The sequence below is a fragment of the Xiphophorus maculatus genome, chromosome 22 (assembly GCF_002775205.1).
Source record: "Xiphophorus maculatus strain JP 163 A chromosome 22, X_maculatus-5.0-male, whole genome shotgun sequence".
In the NCBI taxonomy this organism is placed as follows: domain Eukaryota; kingdom Metazoa; phylum Chordata; class Actinopteri; order Cyprinodontiformes; family Poeciliidae; genus Xiphophorus; species Xiphophorus maculatus.
In genome coordinates this window covers 1215784-1230574 of record NC_036464.1, presented here as the reverse complement: position 1 = coordinate 1230574, position 14791 = coordinate 1215784, and the positions used below count along the sequence as shown (strand labels likewise).

Below are 14791 nucleotides of genomic sequence, written 5' to 3'. Positions count from 1 at the left end.
ATCTTGATGTATTTACAGATTATTTCTTCTGGGAGATAATTTCTATCAGCTTTATGTCTTTAAAGGTTGAAGCTTTTGTTAATTTTTCATCTCAAACTACGCCAGATTTGATCTGTTAAGATCCATTTTCCAGACCTGATTGCATTCAGGTCTGTACTTTGACTAGGCCACTCTAACACATTAATATTCTTTTCTTTTCTACGGACAAAAAGTTGTATTATTCTAAGTGTTTGTCATCCTCTGAATACTTCAGTTTTCTTTCAATACTTTTGTCAATATTCTTCAGTCACAGAATCCAGTCAGGTCACTGTGACCTGACTGGATTTGGATCAGAGGTCAAAGGTCACATCTATCTGTCTCTATTTTTAGCATGAGAGGAAAAAAGGTGAGTTTCCACATATTAGCCCAGCCTTCTAAGTATTTTATACTTATCTAAAGTCATTTTGTATTCATTTTACTTTTTTTTTTAAACTAAAATACATTTTAAAACTTGTACTGTTTTACTTTTACTTTAGTAAAACAATACAGCAGGGAATGTGCTGAAATGTGTTATACAAATAAACTTGATTGATTGATTGATTGATTGATTGATTGATTGATTGATTGATTGATTGATTGATTGATTGATTGATTGATTGATTGATTGATTAAACAGTTCAGCCTGTACTTTTACATTTACTAGAATATTTTTTATACCATTATCTGTACTTCTACTTAAGGAGAAGTTGTGAGTATTTCTGATTCCTCTGTGGAAATGTTCAAACTAGTGTGAACAGTTTGTTCTTGTTACGCTCCTGTTTTCATTACCGCCAGAGGGCGCCGGATCATCCACAGCAGTGAAACAAGGCGAGCTGAATCATTTGGTTTGAAAAACAGAAACAAGATCCAACAGATCATTTCCAGATTCTTCCGTAAGACGCGCCGTACCATAACGTGATATCATCAGCTGAAAGAAACAACAACATATTTTATCTGTTTAAATAAACCCAAGAAAACCTAGTTTTGGAGTGTTTTATATCTCATATTAACACATTTTTAATATATTACTTTCATTTTGTACTATATATCATGACAATCATTTTCTAATATTGAAATTAAATACAAGTTGTTTTGTGAAAACTGAACTTTACCTCATTATGTGAGCTCGATTGCGCACTAAAAGTAAACAATATCGCTTTTGGTTTCAGATTGCTGCTTTTATTTTTTTTAATTTTTATTTTTTTATTGTCAGTATCTAACTTTAACAACTCAGACCTATTTTTGCGACCTGGACGACATAAAGTGAACCAGTCTGTTAGTGGTGTAGTTATAGAAACAAAGGAATATGATGTGAGCGAGTTTTATTGATTTTACTGTAATATGTAAAAACGTTTACAACGGCAGGGATCGCGCATGCGCACGATGTGCATCTAGAACATTTCTGATGCTTCGCGACATTTCTTTACTACTCAGGGCAAAGTTTACGGAAATGTAGGACGTTTTCCGGTTTAATTGTCAAACTTTCAAAATTAAATCTTACCTTATGTTTAAAAAAATTATTATTATTGGCACATAGTAATCCCATTTTGGCACATAATTATATAGTAATAGTAATTATGTAAATGAAAGTGCTTTTTAACGCCGATATGACACTAACATTTTAGTAATGTTAGTGTTGCTAACATTACTAAAATACTTTTATGTTTTAAAGTTCAACCGGAAGTATTGGTTGTGTTTCCGTATATTGACACACTACATTAATAGCTCCGTACAGCGGCTGTTGACAGGTCTTTTGGAGATGAGTGAAAGATTTAGTGTCATCCATGAGATTGTTAGCTTTCCACGGTAATCTCTGGAAAATGTCCGGTGAATAATCTCTGAAACAGCCGCAGAGTGAAGCGCGGGGAGGCGGGGAGGCTGTTTGTGGAGCCGCTTTTGGTGAGATTCACTGCTTGGCTTTAGCGGTTCTCTGAAATATGCTCTCAAAGTTGTTTAAGAGGATATTTTAGATAACCGAAAACACAATAAAAATACATTTCGTGTGTTTATATTAATGATGGCTTTGAGTTCCCGAATGAACTCCGTGCTAAATTATAACTCTTTAGCTTGCTAACTGCCTCTCTTATGGTGGAATATAACCTCTTAAAGTATCGATGACACCACGTGTTGAACGCTTTGACTGAATTTATATGTTATATGTTATCATTAAAGAAAAGCGACCTGTCAACTGCATCATAAACACCTAACTGGGCAGGTTGCACCATTCATTGCTCACCTGGCTAGCTTGTGATCTCCATGCTAACTATGGTAACAGGAAACATCATCTGGATTATTAGAATGTTGTAAATACTGGCTATTAATGTAAGGTGGGTTAATTATTATATTTTTATGTACATGATGTCAGAAATGTTCGCAGATTAAGAAGTCTAAAGCTTCAGAAGGAAAGTTGATTATTAGCTTGGCTAATTGGTTTAAAGCCTGTATGTAGGTGCATGTCTATAGGTTAGAATATCACCAAAAAGTTCATTTATTGACTAATTAATACCATTAATTCATTCAGGAATGTTGGGCTTTACTCAACCATGAAAACAGCTGCTTTGACAGATATACAGTAGACAGTCATTATCACCTCCCAGCTGCCTTCTCACGTGTTGTATCAAAGCATATTATAGGAAAGTTTAGTGGAAGAAAAATAATTTATTTTCTTTTAAACTAAGAAAATAAACATTTTATTGCCTAAAATGCAGTAACAGCATTCCTCTAGTGGATGCCTGAATGTTTGTAGTAAATTATGCATCTGCAGCTAAAACATGTAAAGGTTCAACTCTTTCTGCTCAACTTAATACCAATATGGCGTGTGGCTAATCTGGTGAATAATTGGATAGCAAAAAGTGTTTATTATTATTAAGGAGATTTGGGTAGAGTTTTTGGCAGAACATATTTACAGACAAAGGTTTTTTATCTTTATAATGAAAAATGTATATAGTTTTTAATAGTTTTGGCTTAATTACTGCTCTCAAGATGTTCTTGCAGCAAATGGTCTTTTGTTGACTTTGTGCATGCCAGTTAATGAATAATTACAAAATTACATGATGATTATTTCAATAATCGATTCATCATGATTAATTGTTTTAGCTCTACTTCCATTACATGTAAATCAGAATAACTAGCCAGTGATTATGGCTTGTCTTTGTGGTTACAGTGATCCTCCATGCCTGTGCTTTATGAAGCTGTGATGATGTTACTTTTGCAGGGTGAAGTGTATCCTGCAGCGCGGCGAGAGCCACCATGCTGTGTTGGGGAAACGCCTCCTACGGACAGCTCGGCCTGGGCGGGATCGACGAAGAGATTGTAGTTGAGCCGCGGAGGTGTGACTTTTTTCACGGGAAGCGAGTGAACGACGTTGGCTGCGGCCGCAAACACACGGCCTTCCTGCTGGACGATGGGACCGTCTACACCTGCGGCTGCAACGACCTGGGCCAGCTGGGTCACGACAAGTCCAGGAAGAAACCAGGTTGGGTACGTTCATGGCGTCTGTCTGGTTCCGTCGGCCTCTGCTCATAAAAACCTGAACCATGTCATCTATCAGAGCAGGTCGTGGCCTTGGACGCACAGATTATCGTGGCGTTGTCCTGCGGAGAGTCGCACACGCTGGCCTTAAACGACAAAGGCCAGGTTTTCTCCTGGGGGCTCGGCTCAGACGGACAACTGGGTCTAAATAACTTTGAAGAATGTATTCGAGTTCCGAGGTAGATCTAGTGACTTACTGTTAAAATTTGTTTTTTCGCTGCAGTAGGAATTTGTTAGGATTTTATGTGACAAACCAATACAACCTGGCAAATCATTATTACAGTGTAAGGAAACTAATGCGTAGTTTTCTAAAATATTTATTTTTTAACTGAAAAAATTAAGTTGTATTTGTATTTACCCATTACACTGACACAACTAAATAAAAAAAGTTAGAACATCGAGCCTCATGTTGCTCTGTGGAGGCCTCGAACTTCTTCATGAAGCCCAAAAGTTATGTTAGGTTCTGACTATGGCTGTGAATTGAACGCATTCATTTTGATTCATGAATTACACAGATTTTAATGCATTTAATTGCTTTGTTTGTTGCAAACAAACCGGTACCTTTGGATTTGTGTTTCTGGTACACCCATAAATCTGACGCATGAGCGATATTTGCTAGCAACACCGATGGGCAACAAAGCCGCTTCTCTTGGACCACAAGGAGTTAATTTTTGCTTTAGAAACAATCTGATTGGATGCTGGCAAATACTTTTGTGTGTTCAAGTTGTGCTAAAAGGAATTAGCTGATCAGTGAAGCTACTCAAGTTTAATGTAGCTAAACATGCAGCAGCAGCACAGAGGCTAACGCTAACGTCAGCCTTCCACACTCCACATTTCCAAGTCCAAGTTAAATGAATGATCAGCACTTCCTGAAACGTTAGAAAGCCGAATGGCTAGAATAAAACAATAATCCAATCTGATTTCTAAATAACAGATTAACTATAAAAAGAAATTCTTCTTGACCATATATGTTGATTTATTCAATAATTTAGCAGCAAAAAGTTATTGAATTAAAAATGTTGCTTATTTTGTCTATTAGTTTTTGATTAAAAATGTGATTAATTTATTATATTCAATTAACTTGAATAAAATTTTTGAGTCACACCACTAAGACAAATGTTGCACTTATCAAATTTCTCCATTTAGTCTTTTCATGTTGTTTATTTCACAAGGAAAAATGCTTATTACAAAATATGGCAGTGTTAGTTTTCATCTGCAGTCCTTCAGGGTCTGCAGATGAAAACAACACATTTTATAATGTGTATAAAAAATTATACACATAAAAATATGTGTATAAAAAGTATAAATACAAAACATTAGACAAGTTAACCAGTGAAGAGAATAATCAATAAAAAGCACTTTTTTTAATCTAACAAACTTTAAAAGAATAAAAAGCTATATAATATTTTATAATAATTTATTTGAGTTAACAGTTATACACTACCACTTTGTGTTGCTCTGTCACATCAATTTCCAATAAAGAACATAAAAATCTGTGGGGGAAAAAAGGTCAGAAGGGAACAAACACAATATTTGCTTCTGCTTTTATTATATATAGTCTGATAAAATGTGTTGTTTTCATTCTGCTGCTCATGTTCTTATTTTATATGTTTTATCAGGAATATCAAGAGTTTATCAGATGTGCAGGTCGCCCACGTGGCCTGTGGGTACTGGCACTCCCTCGCTCTCTCCAGAGGTGAGGACGTTTTGTTTGGTTTATTCCTTCTTCCCCTTGTCTCGGTTCCGGTCCATCACAGCGCGTTTGTTTCCAGGCGGCCAGATCTTCTCCTGGGGTCAGAACCGATACGGCCAGCTGGGGCTGGGCCTGACGGGTCAGAGCTTCTCCACGCCTCAGGCCGTCCAGTCGCTGCAGTCCGTTCCCTTCGTTCAGCTGGCAGCAGGTGGCGCTCACAGCTTCGCCCTCACTGTCTCTGGAGCCGTGTTCGGCTGGGGCCGCAACAAGTTCGGCCAGCTGGGGGTCAACGACAGCAACGGTGGGCGCTTTACGAAGCCTTACGCTGCCTGGGAGTGTTTGAGTCTAATTCTCCTCTGGCCTTCAACAGATCGCTGCTTCCCAACTCTCCTCAAGTCCCTGAGATCCCAGAGAGTGATCTACGTCTGCTGTGGAGAAGATCACACGGCCGTGCTCACAAAGGTCGGCTAGATCCGTTCTGCTGTTCAGAACGTTTTCATTTGAATCTGCAAACAGCCAGGAGTCTGACTGGTTTTGCTTTATTTTAAGGGTTGTGAATACTTCTCTGTCACACAAAACTGAATAAATTCATGTCTGTAGTTGAGTATTACGTAAAATCAACTTTTTTTTAAAGAAACAGAGGCATCAAATTGCTTTTATGTCATATTTGACATATGTAGTAACAACTGAAGGTAACATAAGTACTTTAATGTGCTGTAAAATGGCACTATGTGCCTGGAAAATACATAATACTGCTCCTTGAAAGATTTTGACCTAAATTCAGTTGAAATGTTTTTGTTCATTTGTCAGTTTTTAATAAAGTGCAAATATTCATCATGGCATCAAGTTTTAATGAAAATATTAGAGTATAATTAGCTTATATACCACAGTTTAATTCTCTCCTTTTTTTCTTTGGTCCCATAAAGTGTATTTTAATTTTGCTGAATTATCAAGAAGCGGCTCTTTCAGCGCTGATGTTTAAACGTATCTGCTGTCAGAGCTCACTGCTGTTCTTCTTCCCTGCCAGCAGCAGGTTCCTACACATTAGCAACACAAACATGGAAAACAAAAAAACATGGCAAAATTTATATGATTTGATGTTTAAAGCAAGATGAGAGGCCCCCTGCAGCGCTGACACGCACAGCAGTCACTACCTTCTCACGTTGCGTTAAGATGAAGTTTGTTTCTTAACATGTAAAAGAAAGCGAATCATTCAGCTGTGTTGAATCCTGCCGGGCTTGTTGTAAGAACATAGATTATTTCTGACTACAAATGATGGGTTATGGTCTTATTTAAGAGATTTGGGTAAAAGAAAACAAATTTGATGACGTTAAGAATTGCTCTGCTGTATTTGCATGTATATAATCATTTTCAGCCTCAGGTTTCCGTGTGTTTCCACAGGAAGGGGGTGTGTTTACTTTTGGAGCAGGCGGGTACGGACAGCTCGGCCATAACTCCACCAACCATGAAATCAACCCCAGGAAGGTGTTTGAGCTCATGGGAAATGTAGTCACTCAGATTTCATGTGGAAGGTAAAGAATGAAATGATAAAATGAGAGATAAAATGCAGACGCTGTTTCTGTTTAGACATTCATAACATTCTGAACATCAGGCAACACACGCTGGCTTTCACACCTGCTTGTGGGAAGATTTACTCGTTTGGACTGGGAGGGAATGGCCAGCTGGGCACACGCGCCACCTGCAACAGGAAGAGCCCCTCCCCCGTTAAAGGACCCTGGGCCACTTCCTGCCCCTCAGAGGAGAACGGTGAGACTTCCTGACGAAAGCTGGAGAAAATCTAAAGATCCAGTTTTAAAATGTTGCTAATTAAAGCATATGAGATGAAAATCCAACGTTACATGAATAACATCTCTATTATTGTACTAACCATGTGCTTTAATGTCCAGACTTGGAGCAGAGCTGCTTGGTCAAAAGGATTTATGCTGGAGGAGATCAGAGCTTTGCTTATTATTGCAGCATTAATGTAAGTAAACTGTCCTCTTTATTTAAATAATTTTAGTTTGTCTTTAAAATATTATTTGTTCAGTAATATTGTTTTTTGTCTATTTGTTGCTCTCCCCACATTAAATATTCAAATCTCTAGATTTTGGAAGGAAAATAAAATCTTTTTTCTTTTTTTCCTTCTGGTACAAAAGTAAATGTAATCAAATGTTCTGAAATTAAACCCGAGTTATTAAAGTTTCTGAATCCAAAATGCCAGAGGCATTCAGGGTCTGTATATGATGCATTCAAGTACAATATGTCACATTTAGAAGCCTTTAGCTGCAGCTAGCACCTGATCACTAAGTGGACCGTAACCATAAATTCACTGTTGCAGTCGTCAATATTTTACTAAAAACTTAAAGTGTCTTGAAAAAGTATTGACACCCTTTGTTACTACATGCAGCTACAGACGGTGATTCCGTCCATGGAGATTTTTTACTATTTGGCAATGTGACCTTCATAATATTACAACTATGACTGAATTTTAATGTCTGTAGTTAAATTTAAATCTTTTTTCTAATTGGCTGAGTTAATTTACCAGTTCTAGGTATTAAATGGACCTTGTCATAATTGGGTTTTGCTTTTTAACCTTTTCCACATTTTGTTGCCTTACAGCTATAAACTTCAGTGTATTTAAAAAGTGTGAATGAACAAAAACAAAAAAGATTTTGAGAGATTTTGTTCATTCAAAATCTCTTTACTTATTGTTGTGGTGGATAAAGCTTTGGGCAGAAAGGATATCCAGTAGCAGTCAGTCTTATAACAAATCTGAAGAGGCCTCTGACTGAAGACTGTATAACAGATATCTTAATATCTGAGCATCAGATAAGCATGTACAGTTTCCACTACATTTAAGAATCAGAAATGCACAAAAATGCTCTGCTCTACAAACTGAAATCCATCAAGTTCGTTTTTCAAACCTGATGGATTATATCAACATAAGCTGATGTGGTTCTTCCTGTCTTTATTGTAGGAACCTCAGGACATGGACAATTTGACAGAACAAGATCCTCAAAGAAGGATTTGCACCCTGAATGAGGCGATCGTACAGAAATGGCTGAACAACTCACCAGGAAGACTCCCGGTCGACGTGTCCAAGTAAATCAGTCACTCAGATTTCTCCTGCCCTTATATTCCTATGAATGAAATCTTCTCAGCTCAGTTTGGAGGTTTTGTTGCACCATGTTAATAATGACTGTCTGCCTCCTGCAGTGAGATCGACCTGGTGTTCTCCTCTGCCAGCTGCCTGAACGGCTCGTTTCTGTCCACCAGGTAATCGGCAGAACCAAACCTTCTCCACCTTTTAGTCTCATCGCTCGCTTTAAAGTTGGCTTTTCCTTCTGCTCAGTCACCCGGGTCACTTCAGTACCAGCAGTAAATATTCTGGGGTGGATATGAACATGGCTCGGCTGCTTCTCCACAGACTGATCCAGCAGGACCACCCAAAGATTTCTCAGCAGGTCAGTCAAGAACAGAACCGATCTTCAGGCAAACGCATCGACGTCACAGAACAGATAGGAAGTCAAATGTTTTATTCGTGACCATAGGATAAAGTAAAAAAAAAAAATCTTTTATTTTGAAAGAATAATAAGTTGTTTTTTTTATTCTCAATTTAAAAAACAATTAAACAAAAGGTAAACATGCTGTGTTCAAGTACAGCTGGGAATCTATGTTGGAGAAAAATCAACCAAATTTCCACTCAGTTCTATACTTTCAACTTTTAAAAAGTTTTAGAGCATAATAATAAGTCAAATGAATTTCAGGAATTGAAAGATTCTTTTACTGCTGATGAAAGTTATAATAAAAAAGTCAGAAATATTTGCATAATTCTCTCTTGTTCAGAGTGCAAAGAAACCATGAATTCTGTGTACTGTTACCGCTATAATAAACTGTTTTTTATTATAAAATAATCCTTTAATTCCACATTTCTGAAATTTAAGCTGCTTTGACAGAAAGAGGACAGAACAAAAGAGTAACGGAAATAAAAAACACAACAGAATAAAAAACAGAACAGTGTAGGAAAAAAAACAACATACAAGCTAAACTACAAAATATAAATATGAAAATATGAATATATATACAAAAAATACAGATGTGTGTATACATATGTACACACATATACATACGCACATACACTAAAGTATGCATACATGTTTCTTAGTCTATAAATGTTGGATTTTTTTATCCACAGCATAAATTTGCTTAAATTATGTTTTTTATTTCAAATCCCTTTTCATTGATTTTTATAAATATATTAATAGATATGGTGCAAAACTATAACCTAGAAACAAATCCTAAGCAGCAGAAATACACGCAAAACTAACCTGAAGTAAATAAATAAGATTAGCAACAAGTAGAAATAAGATGCAACAATTGAATAATGCCAGGTAACTCTGAGCATCATTTCCAGTCTAAATGTGTCGTTGTGCTGCTTTGTGGCCTGAACTCGTCCCTAATGGATCCGGTTCATCCTCAGTAACTGTAACCGGCCCGTCGTTGGTGTTTTGTGCCTCAGGTTGCTGCCAGCCTGGAGAAGGAGCTGATTCCCAAACTGAGCAGCTCTCCTCCAGACATCGAGGCGTTGAGGCTCTACCTGTTTCTGCCTGAAAGCCCTTTGTTCAGCGACCGCAGCAACTACATCACCATCACCATCCCCTTTGCCAAATGCGTCATCGGCCTAAAGGAGGCGCCGCTGAAGGTTTTAGGTTGGTTCCCTTCATACTCACTGAAGCTCATTCTTCACCCCGGTCAGATTGAAAGAAAGAGTAAAAACCCAACAGGAAGTCATCATTTGTAGTTAAAAACTCATAACTATGAGAACAAGTCATGATTACCAGTTTAGAAGTGAAATGTTTGTTTTAAAGCCATAATTCTGAGGTTTTCAGTCAAATTTTGAGTTTTAAATTCATAATTTGAATTTTTAAAGTCATAATGTCAAGTTTAAAGTCATCATTTTGAAAAAAAAAATAGTCCTAATTATGTAGTTATCATTATGACTTTAAAATTCATAGTTGGACTTTCTTTCATGGTGGAAATGAGCTTCTATACAGAACAGCAAGTCATGGATTCATAATAAAAATTTGCAGGCACTCTGATCAGCCTACTAAAAGTAAAGCATAAGTTAAAAATGTTATTCACGTAATGCCATACCAGCACTGTAGCAACACTGATTCATTCAGGTTCATGAATGAATACATTTCTGTTTTGTACCTGAAAACATGCAGAACTTTTCTTCATGCCGACTGAAGCTTCTGTTGATGAGTGGAGCCATCTTGGTCTCAGATTGTTGTTTTTTTATGGCTTCAGGGAACTGGTGGTCCACATTCGAGCCGCTGTTCTTCCAGCGGCTGGTCGACCTCTACAAGGACGTCATTGTGTTTCTGCTCCAGATGCACAAAATGGGCATTCCTCCGGCCGAGCAGCGGATCTTCACCTGCTTCGTGGACACTTCGCTCCGGTTCCTGGAGATTCTGCACAAGGTGAGAGAAGGTTTGGTGACTGGTTCTCCCGTTGCCGGGTTTTCTCTGCTTTCACTCTGCTGCTCTCTAAAGGTGAACGAGAAATCAGGAAGCATCATCCAGTACGACAAGTTCTACATCCACGAGCTGGACGACCTGATCGACATCAGGAACGACTACGTCACCTGGATTCAGAGGCAGATGTACCCCATGGTGAGTCAGAGGGAAAGTGTTCTCACCCTGGAGGTTTTCACACCTTGTGATTAAATCTCTGATTTGTTTTTTTTCTCCTTTCTTTTCCAACAAAGATGTGTCTACTTCCTGTTAAACGCCTTCAGTGTTGATGTGTTTGTGTCCTCAGGGCCGCGACGGTGTGGTGACTCTCTGCAAGTATCCCTTCGTCTTCGATGCTCAGGCGAAGACGGCGCTGCTTCAGACAGACGCCGTCATACAGATGCAGGTATTTACTGCAGTTCTGCTGGATCTCTGCACTGTACCAACCCAACTGGGCCCGTTTTACCTCAACCTGTGTGTGAACACCAGATGGCGGTGGATCAGGCGCAGCTGCAGAACTTCAGCTCCATGTTCCTGCCCGCTGTGGAGTCGGTCAACCCCTGCCTCATCCTCATCGTTCGCAGGGAGAACATCGTGGGCGACACCATGGAGGTCCTCAGGAAGTCCAAGAACGTCGACTACAAGAAACCACTGAAGGTAAACATCGCTCACATCGACGTTTATAGAAGAAACCCAGCAAAGGTTGGATGATTTAATGGCAAAGTTGGTATGAATTTAATATTAATGCAGCTTTTTGTTCCTCATGTCTTAAGAATCTGCACTGATTGGATGAGAATCAGTAGAAAACAGGAATTTTTATTGTAACTTTTTACAGTCTCAAAAATGAAAAATAGGAAAGTACGTTAAAACTCTGAATAAAGTAATAGTAATTCCTGAATATAATCTAACAAAGTCCACCTAGTAGAAAGAACTTTTTAACTTTCTTAATTAATCCACTGTAAGTTTACAGATAATTTGATTTATTATTATTATTGTCACTATTATTATTTACACACTGATTATGTTATTCGGTTCACCATCACTCTCTCACACACACAGTCATTAATATTCACTCATTAATCCACAGTACTATGTTTTTTTCCACTAATGTAATGTACTATTGCCATGTATCTTGTACTGTGATTTAAAATTAAAAAAAAGTCTCAATATTTTGTTAAATTATAGTTTTTTTACCATCTTGTGGGCTCCATTGCAGGTGATCTTTGTGGGAGAAGATGCAGTTGATGCTGGAGGAGTCAGGAAAGAGTTTTTCCTCCTGATCATGAAGGAGCTGCTGGATCCCAAATATGGGATGTTTCGCTACTACGAGGAATCCAGACTCATCTGGTTTTCACACAAGGTGTGAGCGCTCGGTGATGATGATGACGATAAACTTCATCACACAAAGTTTACAAAATAGCCACGTAAATCAGCCCTTTAGAATTTATCTGTAAAAATTCCTTCAGGGGAAGCTAAGTGCGCTAAATGTTTTCAAAGTTAACAAAACCATTAAAGCCCTAAATAAAAAATTAGCATCGCTATTAGCAACTGTGCGTACCATTGACAGTAAGGATCCATCATCATTGACAGTGACTTTGTGGTGTCTGAAGAGCATCTCTGTTAAATCTTTTCCCATCTCTCCTACCGCTGCAGACGTTCGAGGACTTTGACCTGTTTAACCTCATCGGGGTCATCTGTGGTCTGGCCATCTACAACTTCACCATCGTAGAGCTCAACTTCCCTCTGGCGCTCTACAAAAAGCTCCTGAAGAGGAAACCAACGTTGGAAGACCTGAGGGAGCTCATGCCAGACGTGGGAAGGTTTGTGTTTATCTACCGTCCATCAAAATATTTCAATTCTGCCTGTTTTGACCGTTGTGTGATACGATCTTAAACCAGGAGCCTGCAGGAACTACTGGACTACGCTGAAGATGACATTGAAGACGCTTTCTGTTTGAATTTCACTGTAAGTTAATGTTTGTTGAAAACGGGTAAATAATTCTGTCTTTGAAAGAAAACATTTTAAAACGCCGCCTGCTTGTTTTCCAGATCACAGAGGATAACTACGGAGCCACTGAGGTCCTGGAGTTGGTACCAAACGGTGAAAACATTAATGTCAATAAGTCAAACCGGTAAAAATGTCTTGGCTGTCTTATTATTCATTAGCTGATGTGGGAGTCCTCAGGGTTTCATTTTATCATGACAATGTTTGTTCTAGGCAGGAGTTTGTGGACGCCTACGTGGATTACGTCTTTAACAAGTCAGTGGCTTCGCTGTTTGAGGGATTCTACTCAGGTTTCCACAAAGTGTGTGGTGGGAGGGTCTTAGATCTGTTCCAGCCGAGCGAACTGCAAGCTATGATCATTGGCAACACCAACTATGACTGGACAGAGCTGGAGAAGGTGACCTTTCACAACCTCCTACTGTTCTTTGTAAAAGTATTCATACCTTTTCACATTCTGTCACACTGCAAAATTCAGAGTTTTATTTATGGGGATTTCTTTCTGATGGATGAACAGAACCTTTCAGTGGCGCCACATTCAGGAAAAATCATGAATTACGCCTCTTCAGAGTTACAAAACACTAGAAATGGTAGAAACGGTAAATGGGCCTAGTCAAAGGATGTGGTAAGTCTGAGCTTTAGCTGTGTTGCAAAGAGGAATGGGCAGATTTCAGTGTTTAGCTCTTCATTAGTGGTGGAAACAGAACTAAAAAATCCTTCACTTCAGTTATGACAGAAATGCTTCACATCTGTCTGGAGATTCAACTAAACACAAATGTTGGTCAATCAGAAAATCCCAGTAGAATCCTTTGCTGTGTTTGGTTTTTGAAATGTGACAAAATGTGGAAAAGTTCAACACATTTTCAAAGCGCTGTGTGTGCAACATCACTGTGAATAGTCCTAGCATTAATAATTCTGACTTTGGTTCTGCAGAGCACTGAATATAAAGGAGAATACTGGGCCGAACATCCAACCATAAAGCTCTTCTGGGAGGTCTTCCACGAACTTCCATTGGAGAAGAAGAAACAGTTTCTATGTAAGTTTGATGAATCGTCTGTGCTTTAAACCAGATAAAGACGGTTCCCCTCTGCCAGTTGAATTCACTCTGTCCCCGTTTCTCCAGTGTTCCTCACAGGAAGCGACCGCATCCCCATCCTGGGCATGAAAAGCCTGAAGCTGGTGATCCAGCCAACCGGCGGAGGGGAGCATTACCTGCCTGTAGCCCACACCTGCTTCAACCTGTTGGACCTTCCCAAATACTCGAGTATAGAAACGCTGAGAGAGAAGCTTTTACATGCGATAGATCACAATCAAGGCTTCAACCTGGCCTGATGCAGGAAGAGGACTGGCGCTCCGACTGTTGATGGCGAACACATTCCCACATCGCTCACTGGCTGGAGAGAGGAGTCCCATTTTCCAAACTTAGTTCTTGCCATCACAGTATTTCAATATTAGGATTAATATCAGCTGTGATATATGGCTATGTAGATATGCTTTTCTTCAAGTTTGGATGACGCAAGTATGATGAGGCAGACTACTGCTGTGTACCATAAAAAGCTCTGAAACACAATTCCTGTAAGAAGCAGTGAAAGCAGCAAAAAGCTTAAAACATACGATCCGGTGTTTCTAACTGGCATCAAAACAGGAAGTGATCTCGCCCATAAATCCAAAGATAAATGAAGATGTGCTCTAATCCCAGACGTGACACCGTGTTCGGAGTCAGTCGCTGTATTTTACAGGAGTTGTGTTCAGCCAATGTTTGAATCTGCACAAGCTGAGAAGCATTTGAACGCGGACTTCGTTTTATTGGCTGTATGCCTTAAACAATCCACAGATTAAAAATAAAGTACAGCCACTAATAAAAATCCCTCTTGGAGGAGGTGTGAGTGGCTAAAGTTGGTGGTTAACAGGAGTTCTGTCATTTTTTTTTCTTTAATGCTATAAAATTGTAATTTAAGTATTTTAATTGTTGCAAAGGAAAAATTTTCAGTATTTTCACAAAACAAATTTTCTGGACTTTAAATAGTTTTGA

General features: G+C 38.7%; 1 protein-coding gene across 3 annotated transcripts; it reads left to right on the top strand.

Moving 5' to 3' along the window:
* Window positions 1-1729: 1729 nt before the first annotated feature.
* Window positions 1730-14666, top strand: herc4 (HECT and RLD domain containing E3 ubiquitin protein ligase 4). Of its 3 annotated transcripts, none has more exons than XM_005795200.2 (24): window positions 1730-1917; window positions 3233-3498; window positions 3574-3728; window positions 5169-5245; window positions 5322-5543; window positions 5613-5704; window positions 6644-6774; window positions 6855-7009; window positions 7150-7226; window positions 8220-8344; window positions 8459-8518; window positions 8595-8706; window positions 9762-9951; window positions 10553-10725; window positions 10798-10917; window positions 11066-11164; window positions 11248-11415; window positions 11975-12118; window positions 12412-12578; window positions 12657-12723; window positions 12807-12889; window positions 12976-13159; window positions 13693-13795; window positions 13883-14666. In XM_005795200.2, the coding sequence occupies exons 2-24, from the start codon at window positions 3268-3270 to the stop codon at window positions 14089-14091; spliced, it is 3144 nt and encodes a 1047-aa protein (XP_005795257.1). In that variant the 5' UTR covers window positions 1730-1917; window positions 3233-3267; the 3' UTR covers window positions 14092-14666. The 3 variants fall into 3 exon arrangements, with proteins under 3 accessions (XP_005795257.1, XP_023183784.1, XP_023183785.1); XM_023328016.1 differs by having other exon boundaries at window positions 3233-3493; window positions 3569-3728; window positions 13883-14091; XM_023328017.1 differs by lacking the exon at window positions 1730-1917 and having other exon boundaries at window positions 3330-3493.
* The last annotated feature ends 125 nt before the right edge of the window (window positions 14667-14791 follow it).

Bases quoted from the DNA above. Each gene is read 5' to 3' on its own strand.
- herc4 (XM_005795200.2), top strand. From the start codon at position 3,268: ATGCTGTGTTGGGGAAACGCCTCCTACGGACAGCTCGGCCTGGGCGGG. The intron at 7,010-7,149 runs GTGAGACTTCCT...TTTAATGTCCAG, and splicing joins CTGCCCCTCAGAGGAGAACG to ACTTGGAGCAGAGCTGCTTG. The intron at 12,579-12,656 runs GTTTGTGTTTAT...ATCTTAAACCAG, and splicing joins CTCATGCCAGACGTGGGAAG to GAGCCTGCAGGAACTACTGG.